At 41.2% G+C, this 12,621-nt stretch overlaps 1 protein-coding gene across 3 annotated transcripts in view; it reads right to left on the reverse strand.

The window, feature by feature from the left end:
- LPIN1 (lipin 1) overlaps positions 1–12,621 on the reverse strand; it is a 126,113-nt gene that overhangs the window by 40,541 nt on the left and 72,951 nt on the right. For all 3 annotated transcript variants that reach the window (XR_011363460.1, XM_069973157.1, XM_069973156.1), the window contains exons 6-10: positions 8,867–8,996; positions 7,780–8,089; positions 4,754–4,847; positions 2,977–3,167; positions 739–832 (exon numbers count right to left, since the gene is read on the reverse strand). Coding sequence is in view for 2 of the 3 variants with exons in the window: in XM_069973157.1 (XP_069829258.1) it covers positions 739–832; positions 2,977–3,167; positions 4,754–4,847; positions 7,780–8,089; positions 8,867–8,996 (819 nt within the window). In the remaining variant the exon portion in view is untranslated. The remainder of the gene's footprint in view (positions 1–738; positions 833–2,976; positions 3,168–4,753; positions 4,848–7,779; positions 8,090–8,866; positions 8,997–12,621) is intronic.

Below are 12,621 nucleotides of genomic sequence, written 5' to 3' on the forward strand. Positions count from 1 at the left end.
GGTTACACTCGCTGTTTGGTAGCGTCATATCCAAAAGTGCACATAAGCCTTAAAGGGGATTGTTACACACACCGGCCCTTTAATATGAAAGCCAAAGTGGTCACTCCAGCAGTAAGGCCCCAGGATTCGGCTTGTGTTACATGCGGGAAAATGGCATATTTGGCCCATGCCCTCTAGAGGTGAAAGGTAGTATGACATTGGGCCATGTAATGAATAGTCATCCATATAATACACAAATAGGCTGGGTCCACCAGATCGACTATTTGTTCTAGTTCATACAGGAGGGACCAGAGATTTAAAGGGGTTGTTCACCAAAAAATTAACTGGTGCCAGAGAGTTGTAATTTACTTCTATTAAAAAAATCTCCAGTCTTTCAGTACTTATCAGCTGCTGTATGTCCTGCAGGAAGGGGTGTATTCTTTCCAGTCTGACACAGTGCTCTCTGCTGCCACCTCTGTCCATGTCAGGAACTGTCCAAAGCAGCAGCAAATCCCCATAGAAAACCTCTCCTGATCTGGACAGTTCCTGACATGGACAGAGTTGGCAGCAGAGAGCACTGTGTCAGACTGGAGAGAATACACCACTTCCTGCAGGGCTTACAGCAGCTGATAAGTACTGGAAGACTGGAGTTTTTTTAATAGAAGTAAATTACAAATCTGTAGATAGTCAATTTAATAGGGAGAAAAAGGTGAACTATCCCTTTAATAACATACAGTATAATACACGATCAACACTTACTTATTGCCAATTTTTACGACAAGGTTTGGATCATCGATGATTGCCGGATTGTCCACAAATTGCTGGTACGTCACCACTTGTTCTAAGAACTGTTCTGCAGAGACAGAAATTGCCGACGTGTTACAGATGTACAAAAAAGACAAATGGTTCATGTTTTAGGGCGCAGACTGAGTGACACATGGTTCTGTAAGTGACAGGGATGGGGGTGCTGTCATTATGACCGACCACTAGGAGGAGCTGTGAGAGGGAGGAGGAGCACCTAGGTGACCAGGTGACAAAGAAAGTAGCCCCATGGGAGACAATATGGCTGCCAGTGGCCGTCAGCTACTTCCTGTCAACCAGCAAAAGAATTCTGGATCACATACAACTGAGCACTGCACAAAGTATTCCTGCAAGGACTTTTAACCCCTTCAAGACCAAGCCCATTGGTGGCCGGATGTCCGAGTCAAATTAATGCAATGTTCCTCCTAAGAGCCATAGCGCTTTTTTTTTTTCCACCTACAGGGCTGGTCGGGGTCTCATTTTTTGTGCCATGATCTCTAGTTTTTATTAATATCATATTGGTGTAAGAGAAAAATTGTGTTTGTTTTTTAATAATTTTTTTCTGATATATAATTTAAAGATAAAAATCAGCAATCCTGTTGTTTTTTCCCCCCTTGTCTACACCGTTCACCGTGCGGGAACAAAAATGTAATAGTTAAATAGATCGGACAATTCAGCACGCTACGGTATATTATATATTTTTTTTCTTTTTTATATTTTCATTTTTATAATGGGCAAGGGGGTATATTAAACTTTTATTGGGGGGGGGGGGTTAAGGGTTTTTTTTTTAATACTTTTAAAAACTTTTTAAAACTCTTTTCTTTTTTTTACTTTAAAACATGCAATCAATAGATTTCATGTATGCACAGAGCCTGCCTGAGAGCAGACTCTATACATGGATCGCCGATCCGACGGGATGGAGGTAAGTGACTTACTCCCGCCTGTCAGTACAAACGATCGGGACCCCAGCAGTATGGCTGTGAGGGTCCCGATCACTCATTGACAGGAACTTGTCCTGTCACTGAGTACCTTAATCACTGCGATCGCTATAGATTGCAGCGTTTAAGGGGTTAATGACAGGCAGCTGCAGGCTTGCAGCTGCCTCTCATTATACTCAGCTCCTGGGACACTGATGTGTGCGGGACCGCTCTCACTGCAGCGGTCCCACACATTAAACCCTTCAAAGTCACGAACATATATGTAGTTGCTAGGACCAGTTGATCTGAAAGTAAACATTTTTTGGTAAACAACCCCTTTAATCATTGGTGTCATAGAGTGAAAAAGAAGAAAGAAGAGTGTGATCTCCCTGACATGCTCATCAGACTGTTGCTGCTAACAGGAGACAGTATAACCGGGTACAGATCTATGGCAGGTGTTACCCTGAGCAAAGAGTTCATAAATCCAGGGCTCAGGGGGTCCCCTAACTAAAGTGCCCAGTCTACAGCCATAGGGCTCAGGGGGTCCCCTATCTAAAGTGCCCTGCCTACAGCCATAGGGCTCAGGGGGTCCCCTATCTAAAGTGCCCTGCCTACAGCCATAGGGCTCAGGGGGTCCCCTATCTAAAGTGCCCAGTCTACAGCCATAGGGCTCAGGGGGTCCCCTATCTAAAGTGCCCTGCCTATAGCCATAGGGCTCAGGGGGTCCCCTATCTAAAGTGCCCTGCCTATAGCCATAGGGCTCAGGGGGTCCCCTATCTAAAGTGCCCAGTCTACAGCCATAGGGCTCAGGGGGTCCCCTATCTAAAGTGCCCAGTCTACAGCCATAGGGCTCAAGGGGTCCCCTATCTAAAGTGCCCAGTCTACAGCCATAGGGGAAGGAGACTAATAGATAATAAAAAGTATGGAAGGAATTGTTAGTCTCACCATGGGCTGAAACATATCAAAAGTTATGTCGCCTGCCATCTCTGTCCATATCAGGAACTGTCCAGAGCAGTAGCAGATCCCCATAGAAAACCTCTCCTGCCCTGGACAGTTCCTGACATGGACAGAGGTGGCAGCAGAGAGCACTGTGTCAAACTGGAGATAATACACCACTTTCTGCATGACTTACAGCAGCTGATAAGTACTGGAAGAGTGGAGAATTTTTAATAGAAGTAAATTACAAATCTCTGGCACTTTCTGTCTCCAGTTGATTTGAAACGAAAAATTGTTAGTGAACAACCCTTTTAAATGAGTAAACTGACATTGAGTATTATACCTTTTGTCAGTTCTTTGTTGTCACTGAGGCCTCCACACAGCGATATAGCAATGGACGGTAGATCCCGTAACCCATCAGAGATGCTCTCTACTCCACTGTCGACTCCAGAGCTTCCTACAGACTGTGGTGACTGGTTAGCAGAGCGGGCCCCGTTCTCTCCTGTGCTCTTCAAAGCTGTAGCCGCGTCTCCACTGATAAAGTAAAAAGGATTACACCAATTACTACTAATGAAGGTTAGACCTGTACTTATATTATACTTATATTATTTATAACCTGTAAGGAGTCATTTAAAGGGGACCTGTCACCACTCCTGACCTGTCCATGTTGGTAAATCCTTGTATTCCCCATGAGATAACAATTCTGGATCACCTATCCTTATAGCTGTGTGATGTGCCGCTCCTCTGTTATTCTTACTAGAAATGTATGGCCGAATAACCAACTGGGTGTGACTAGCCAGGGGCGTGTCCCTAAACTGTCAGCTCTGATTGGATAGTATCAGACAATGTAGGGACACGCCCCCAAATGGTAAAACCCAGTTGGTTATTAAGTTATAGATTTCTAGTAAGAATAGCAGAGGAACGGCACATCACACAGCTATAAGTATAGGTGATCCAGAATTGGTATTTCATGGGCATTGTATGTATTTGGTGACAGGTTCCTTTAAAGGGGAACTATAAGCAGGTTAGACAAATCTTACCAGCGCCAGGGACGCTGAGGAGGAAGGTATGTGTGTTACCTTCCTCCTTGGTGCCAGTCCCGTGAAGTAAGTCAGAGTAATCTTCGTTCTGGAGCACCATTAGGAGCACTGCCACGACATCTGGCTCACCCCCTCCATTGATTATCATTAGATAGAGTGAGCCGAGGACGCAGCAGTGCTCCTAATGGTGCTCCGGAGAGAAGATTCCTCCCCGGTACAAGGGGAGGAAGGTAAGACACATACCCTGATGCTATAAGGGACTATCAGCAGGTTATATTCATCTAACCTGCTTATAGTTCCCCTTTAAAGGAGCACTCAGCCCAATAGTTACAACATTTATTAAAGGGGGTAGTATTAAATTCACGGCTGCTTTTTTTTAGAAACTACGTGTCTCTGAGGTGTGATGCTACACATAGCCCATGGACGATGGCAGAGAAGACACTTGTAGGAAATATCAAAATTTTAATATGAAATTTAAAGTGAACCTGTCTCCAAGATAATGCTATCTACTCTATCAGCATCATGTTATAGAGCTGGAAGCGCTGAGCAGAATGATATATATCTTTATGGGAAAAGATTTAGTATAACTTGTAATTTATTGATAGAAATCTCTGATGTTTCCATGCGAAGGAGTCCAGTCCATTGAGTGACCCCGCCCACTGGACTCCTTAACACAGAATGAGCAGGGATTTCATTCAACATGTTACAGGTTATACTGAATCTTTTCCCACAATGATATATATCAATCTGCTCAGCGCCTCCATCTCTATAACATGATACCAATAGAGTGCATAGCATTGTCTTGGTGACAAGTTCCCTTTAAATTTCATATTGCAAAAGAGGTAGTACCAACAAGCCACAAAAAAAAAAAGAAAATTAAAGGAATTAAAGGGGAGAAAAATAGAAGTGTGGAGAGCAAAGAGTCAGGTTGTCCTTCTTGGCTGCAGGTGCGGATGGTGTTTAGATTTTGCGCTTGAATATTCTCTTGGCTACAAAACATGAAGCGACGTCCAGAACGGCTGCAGCATCCTGACGATCACATAAAACAAGACGTAATGCAATAAAGATAAAGCTACAAACCTTTTCGGAAAATATAAAGCAGCAATTTCAGGATCCATGCAGTTGATATCATCTAAATAGACACCGTCTGTCCCAAGATGTCTGCTCCTCTTATCTGCAAGACACAAGATGGGAAGCGAGAGAGATCAATAGCTGAGCCAAGTCGTTCCTTCAGGTTTACGGGTTCAGATACTGGCCCCAGTCCTGATGATATAATAAATACAACCAGCAAGGACTTTCGAAGGACTCGGAGACTTCTCGATTTCCCTTCTCTATGTATTTTTTTAAAGCTAGCGTCATCTCCTGAATGCCCTGTGGTCGGGCCTATCCAGAGCAGGAGAGGTTTTCTATGGGGATTTGCTGCTGCTCTGAACAGTTCCTGACATGGACAGAGGTTTCAGCAGAGAGCACTGTGTCAGACTGGAGACAATATACCACTTCCTGCAGGACATACAGCAGCTGATAAGTAATGGAAGAATGGAGATTTTTTAAATAGAAGTAAATTACAACTCTATATAACTTTCTGGCACCAGTTGACTTGAAATAAAAATTTTGGTGAACAACTCCTTTAATGCAGGAAAGAGTCTCGGCACTCACCAAAATCTGTTCTCGCTTATTTATTCAATGTTGCAAATCGCACAAACAGGTAACAAGGACACGTTGCGTCCTGATGGCCATGTACAGTACAGCTGATGAAGGCCATTAGGTTGAAACATGTCCTTGTTACCTGTTTGTGTGATTTGCAACACTGAATAAATAAGAAAGAATTGATTTTGGTGAGTGCCGGGACTCTTTACTACATTTGCATGGAATTCTTCTACCACGAGCATCACCGGCTATAGCAGAGTGCCCTCTTTCTACTATAACATAGGTAATCTATACTGACAGCCTATTCTTAGAGGGCACCACGTAGACCCTTATACACAGCGTTCCCCCCACATCTAAAACGTGAAAAAATATTATATTACTAAATAAAAATATAATAAATATAATATATTGAATAATATAATAATTAATATTACAAACATAATGATAAATATAATAAATAATATATTAAACAATAATATAATAAATACAATAAATACTATAATATAATAAATAATATTACAAATATAATAAATAATAATATAATAATAATATATATCATAATCAATCAAATTATATAATTTGAGATGAGCAAATTTACAGTAGGAACAAAGTGAAGCGCTTCGTTTCTATCTGTATTCCGCTCATCGGGCTGTGGGGCTTTGAAGGGCACTCCGCTCCATGCCGCTTCTCCCCAGGTACTAGGAAAAGATGGATCCTGTCCTGGCAGACTTCTCCCAGTTTCCCAGGACTGGATCTATCTTTTCCCAGCATCTGGGAAGGAGCATCAGGGAGTGAAGCATACCAGCCTGATGCTTTGTTCCTACGGTAAGTAAATTTGCTCATCTCTAAATATAATATAATAAATAATAATAATAAATAACTAATATAATATAAATAATATAACAATAAATATAATAAATAATAATAATAAACAAAATAATAATAAATATAAAAAAACAATATAATAATAATAATCACAATATAATAAATAATAATACAATAAATAATAATAAATATAATAAACAATATAATATAATAATAAATAATCATAATAAAATAAATAATAATGCAATAAATAATATGTTATTTTGCAGAAAGACAGGACATAAGCACCCATCCAGTTTTTTTTAAAGCTCTGGATTGGACATTCTGTGATATATATGGCCCCCCAATACTTCAGACAAGGGGTGTCACTTATTATAATATAGATGTGTTTGTTCCTAAGCAACATACAGAACCCATCTGAGTCACTTCCTAAGAGAAAACCTGCTGGAAAGTGACTCACTGGGGGAATCTAAGGACTCTGCAATGAAGAATGATAATAGTACTAAGCAGCAGCTCAGCCTCTCTAATACGGGAGGATTATGCAGATTCTAATGATTTCTCTAACCTTCCGATTGCCGCCACCTGTATTTGCGGACGTCTCGCACCAATATTTACCGCAGGACTAGAAGCCTCGTCCTCTATCCCTAAACTTTGCATAATACTTTGCTGCCTATCGGAGCATTACAGCTGGAATTACCCCCGAGTCCCGGAGACTGAGCGACGCAGATAGGGACGGAAGCAGCGGAGAATAATCCTGGAACGCCACGTGTACAACTGAATGGGTTTGGACGTGATCAGCACAAACAGCAGTGTTGTTTAGTAATATCAGCCAGGAGAGACTCCAGCCGCCGGCATTAGCCATGCATGAACACATCCCATCATTTGGCACATTCTCACTGTTTACTTGTTCTATCATTTGCATTGCTGCCTCCGGAATACAATTAGATTCTTTCTGGACTTGACATTTGCTCGATGCTTTCGTTTTTCTATAGTTGCCTATGTCCTGAAACCAAACATTAAAGGGGTATTCCACACATACATAACTTTTGATATGTTGCTGCCCATGGTGAGACTAACAATTCCTTCCATACTTGTTATTATCTATTCAGTCTCCTTCCCCCAGTTCTCCGCTGCTGCTTTCTGCTGAAGACACAAAAATCTGTATTTGAGCTTTTTTATCTGTCCCTCCCTCCTCCCCCCTCCCTTCTGAGACAGATGATGTAAACTTTATCTGCAACATTGTAGCTTCTTTGTAATACTGGGACGGTTATTCTGAGGTCAAGTTGCTGATAAACTCAGTGTGATTATCCTTTCCAGCTTTACAAAGAAGATACAAAGTTGTAGATAAAGCCTGCCAGGGACTTGTTTATATCAGCTGTCTTAGAAGGGAGACAAGAGAAAAACTCAAACACAGATTTTTGTGTCTTCAGCAGAAAGCAGCAGCTGAGAACTGGGGGAAGGAGACTGAATAGATAATAACAAGGAAGGAATTGTTAGTCTCATCATGGGCAACATCATATCAAAAGTTATCAAAAAGTTTGAGGGAAATACCCCTTTAACTTCTGGATTTATCGTTATCGTTATGTACCAGTATCTCCATGTGTGACATGTCTTCTGATCTATAGAGTACATACCTTTCTTCTTGGAGGGAGAGTCGGTCTTGCTCGGTGCGGGGCCAGTGGCTGATGATGTGAAGGTCGCCTCTTCATTAATAGAAAGCGCAGGGGCAGCGGCTCCTAAGGAGTCGATGTCGGGTTCGCTTGTCCTTTGGGCGTCACATTCAGGACCGATGTCGTCTACCATGAGGGAGGTGGGCTGCTCCCCTATTATCTCCGAGGAGGTGATCTTCCCTTCCTCGTTGGTGTTCAGGATGATCCGGAAATGCGTGCTTTCTGAAGGATTTATGGTGATGACATTTGGTTCTTTCATTTTATGTGGAGAAGACTAAGAGGAATAATATACATTGTATTATCTTTAAGAATATATACATACTACAGAGTGTACTTTTATATACAACACAACTGACTTAAAGTGGTACCCCAACAAAAAAAATTCTTTTAAATCAATTGGTGTCAGAAAGTGGCAGAGATTTGTAATTTACTTCTAATAAAAAATATATATATCAAGTCTTCCAGTATCAGCTGCTGTATGCCCTGCAGGAAGTGGTGTGTACGCTCCAGTCTGGCACAGTGCTCTCTTTTGCCACCTCTGTCCATGTCAGGAACTGTCCAGAGCAGGAGAGGTTTTATATGGGGATTTGCTGCTGCTCTGGACAGTTCCTGACATGGACAGAGGTGGCAGCATAGAGCACTGTGTCAGACTGGAGAGTATACACCACTTCCTTCAGGGCATACAGCAGCTGATAAGTACTTGAGATTTTTTAATAGAAGTAAATCACTAGTCTCTAACACCAGATGAAAGAAAAAAATATATATATATAGAACTTAGAACTTATGTTCTAGTGAAGGGAGATTTAAAACAATATAAATGTACAGCTTGTTTTCCTACATGTACAGTAGGAGTGTTATGGTACTATAGATGGGCACCCAGTATACTGGTGAACACCACCCTGTATTTGTTTAGATGGAAATCGGTTTGTACAGGTTACTGATAAATCCTGCTGGTATCTGGCGCCCCCTGGCTGCGCTTTAATGAAACCACACTATAAAATGCCAGTAATATAAACCTACTAACACGGCCGTGTACACGTCTGCGCGTTACCTTGGTGGCCTGCGGTAGTTCTCCCCAGGCCCAGTGCATTGGGAGCTCACTAGGTGGCATCCCCCGATCCTGGGGTTTGCTGACTAATTCAGAGTCACTTTTAGGCGTCGCAGGACGGGAACCTGGAGGACTGGAAAACAGAATGGGAAGAAAAAAGTAAAATACTGCAGGGTCCAATACAAGGGGAGCGTGTGATGATAGATAGATAGATAGATAGATAGATAGATAGATAGATAGATAGATAGATAGGAGATAGATAGATAGATAGATAGGAGATAGATAGATAGATAGATAGATAGGAGATAGATAGATAGATAATAGATAGATAGATAGATAGATAGGAGATAGATAGATAGATAGATAGATAGATAGATAGATAGATAGATAGATAGGAGATAGATAGATAGATAGATAGATAGATAGATAGATAGATAGCAGAAACGATATAACTGCAGCACGCCAGTCTTGTGGTGAAAAAATCGTGAATAGTTTATTCCATAAAGAAAAACACTCAGAACAGTGGTAGCGACGTTTCAGTCCTTCAATGTGGACTTTTCTCAAGCTCCATTTATCATACTGTATTTATGAATATTGATCATAATCTTAATATCCTTTATTACAGATTTCATTATTTTCAAGCCTTTCTCTCGGATCGGAATAAAGTTCCTCACCAATGACCTTGAATTCACTATGCAATAAAAGACATCGTTTTAGAGGTAATCGTCCTTATATCGCCAGTAGGATGTAGCACATGATGACATATTCACAGCCGTTAGCTGGTGAGCCCCCACAGTGACCCGTTGTTGTTCAAGCTTCAGTTCCTGTTGCGAGGACACAAGATCCAGCTTCCTGTTTCACACAGTGAGGGAGATCTGTGTTAATTGGTTGGACTCTCAGCGCAAAAAATCGGCAGTGAAATAACATTTCTCCGTGACATCCTACTTAGGCTCCAATGCCTAAGATTCAATACGGGCACGAGATGGATGCCGAAGTTATTCTGGTTGCATAGCAACCTAGGACGCTATACCTCACCTCACTGTTGTCAGCAATATGGCCGTGCGCTTCATCTTACCGTGCGGTTCAACAAGACGTACTCCATGCTCCAAGGTCACACTATGATGTGGGTGAACTAGATCCGATCCGAATTGATTCTCAGCAATATGTCATCTTTTTTATCACTATACACTGTATTATTTTGGAACCGATGTTGTTCCCTTAATCACTAAGTTGTACAACATATGTTTGATGAGTTATATTTGATTATGCTTCACATGCTTTGAGCTACTCACGTCACTAATTATTTAATCACGTATGCTATTTAAATCATGTGTGTGTGTGTGTTCACTGAGCTTGAGAAAAGTCCACATTGAAGGACTGAAACGTCGCTACCACTGTTCCGAGTGTTTTTCTTTATGGAATAAACTATTCACGATTTTTTCACCACAAGACTGGCGTGCTGCAGTTATATCGTTTCTGCTATCTACATACACCCTTGGATCGGGGTGATACCGCTGGCACCCAGCATTCATCTATTTCTGAGTGCTGCACTTTTTTGAAGAGTCTAGATAGATAGATAGATAGATAGATAGATAGATAGATAGATAGATAGATAGATAGATAGGAGATAGATAGATAGATAGATAGATAGATAGATAGATAGATAGATAGATAGATAGGAGATAGATAGGAGATAGATAGATAGATAGATAGATAGATAGATAGATAGATAGATAGATAGGAGATAGATAGGAGATAGATAGATAGGAGATAGATAGATAGATAGATAGATAGATAGATAGATAGATAGATAGATAGATAGGAGATAGATAGATAGATAGATAGATAGGAGATAGATAGGAGATAGATAGATAGATAGATAGATAGATAGATAGATAGATAGATAGATAGGAGATAGATAGGAGATAGATAGATAGGAGATAGATAGATAGATAGATAGATAGATAGATAGATAGATAGGAGATAGATAGATAGATAGATAGATAGATAGATAGATAGATAGATAGATAGGAGATAGATAGATAGATAGATAGATAGATAGATAGATAGATAGATAGATAGGAGATAGATAGGAGATAGATAGATAGGAGATAGATAGATAGATAGATAGATAGATAGGAGATAGATAGATAGATAGATAGATAGGAGATAGATAGATAGATAGATAGATAGATAGATAGATAGGAGATAGGAGATAGATAGATAGATAGGAGATAGATAGATAGATAGATAGATAGATAGATAGATAGATAGATAGGAGATAGATAGATAGATAGATAGATAGATAGATAGATAGATAGATAGGAGATAGATAGGAGATAGATAGATAGGAGATAGATAGATAGATAGATAGATAGATAGATAGGAGATAGATAGATAGATAGATAGATAGATAGATAGGAGATAGATAGATAGATAGATAGATAGATAGATAGATAGATAGGAGATAGGAGATAGATAGATAGATAGGAGATAGATAGATAGATAGATAGATAGATAGATAGATAGATAGATAGATAGATAGGAGATAGATATATAGATAGATAGGAGATAGATAGATAGATAGATAGATAGATAGATAGATAGGAGATAGATAGATAGATAGATAGATAGATAGATAGATAGATAGATGATAGATAGATAGATAGAAGATAGATAGATAGATAGATAGATAGATAGATAGGAGATAGATAGATAGATAGATAGATAGATAGATAGGAGATAGATAGATAGATAGATAGATAGATGATAGATAGATAGATAGATAGATAGATAGATAGATAGATAAAAGTCAAGCCGGTTTCATGCCGAACCACCGACCACATCTACACCCTGCACAGCCTCATCAAGACCCACGTCCACAACACCAAACGGGGCAAGATCTTCTCCTGTTTTGTGGACTTTAGGAAGGCGTTTGACTCCGTGTGGCACCCGGGCCTATTCCTGAAACTCCTGCAGAGTGGAATTGGAGGGAGGACGTATGATGTCATCAAGAGCTCATACACTGGGAACCAATGCAGCGTGAAGGTGAACAGCAAGAGGACAGCTTGTTTCCAGCAGGGCCGAGGAGTCAGACAGGGCTGCAGCCTGAGCCCAACGCTCTTCAACATCTACATCAACGAACTGGCTGCAGCTCTGGAGGACTCCTCAGCCCCCGGCCTCCTCCTGCATGAACGTGAGGTGAAGTTCCTACTGTACGCTGATGACCTCCTGCTGCTGTCCCCCACAGAGAGCGGCCTCCAAGAAAGCCTGTCAGTCCTGGAGAAATTCAGCAATACATGGGCACTACCCATCAACTCTAAGAAGACCAAGGTCATGGTGTTCCAGAGGAAGGGTCAGAAAAAAGCCTCCATCTCCTCCTCCTTCACACTAAACGGGTCAGTACTGGAGAACACCAGCAGCTACACGTACCTGGGCCTGGAGCTTAACCAATCAGGGAGCTTCAAGTCTGCAATAGAGGTCCTCAAGGGAAAAGCCAGCAGAGCCTTCTATGCCATACGAAAGCGACTGTACCACCTCAAACCAACAGTGAGGGTCTGGCTAAAGATCTTTGATGGTGTCATTGCCCCAATCCTGCTTTATGGCAGTGAGGTTTGGGGTCCGGCCACTTACCCAGACCAGTCAAAATGGGATCCAAGCCCAACAGAAACCTTTCATCTGGAGTTCTGCAAGTACCTCCTCCAGGTCCATCGCAGCACCTCCAACATGGCGTGTCGGGCAGAGTTGGGCAGGTTCCC

This window comes from Dendropsophus ebraccatus, chromosome 6 (genome assembly GCF_027789765.1).
Source record: "Dendropsophus ebraccatus isolate aDenEbr1 chromosome 6, aDenEbr1.pat, whole genome shotgun sequence".
NCBI lineage: Eukaryota > Metazoa > Chordata > Amphibia > Anura > Hylidae > Dendropsophus > Dendropsophus ebraccatus.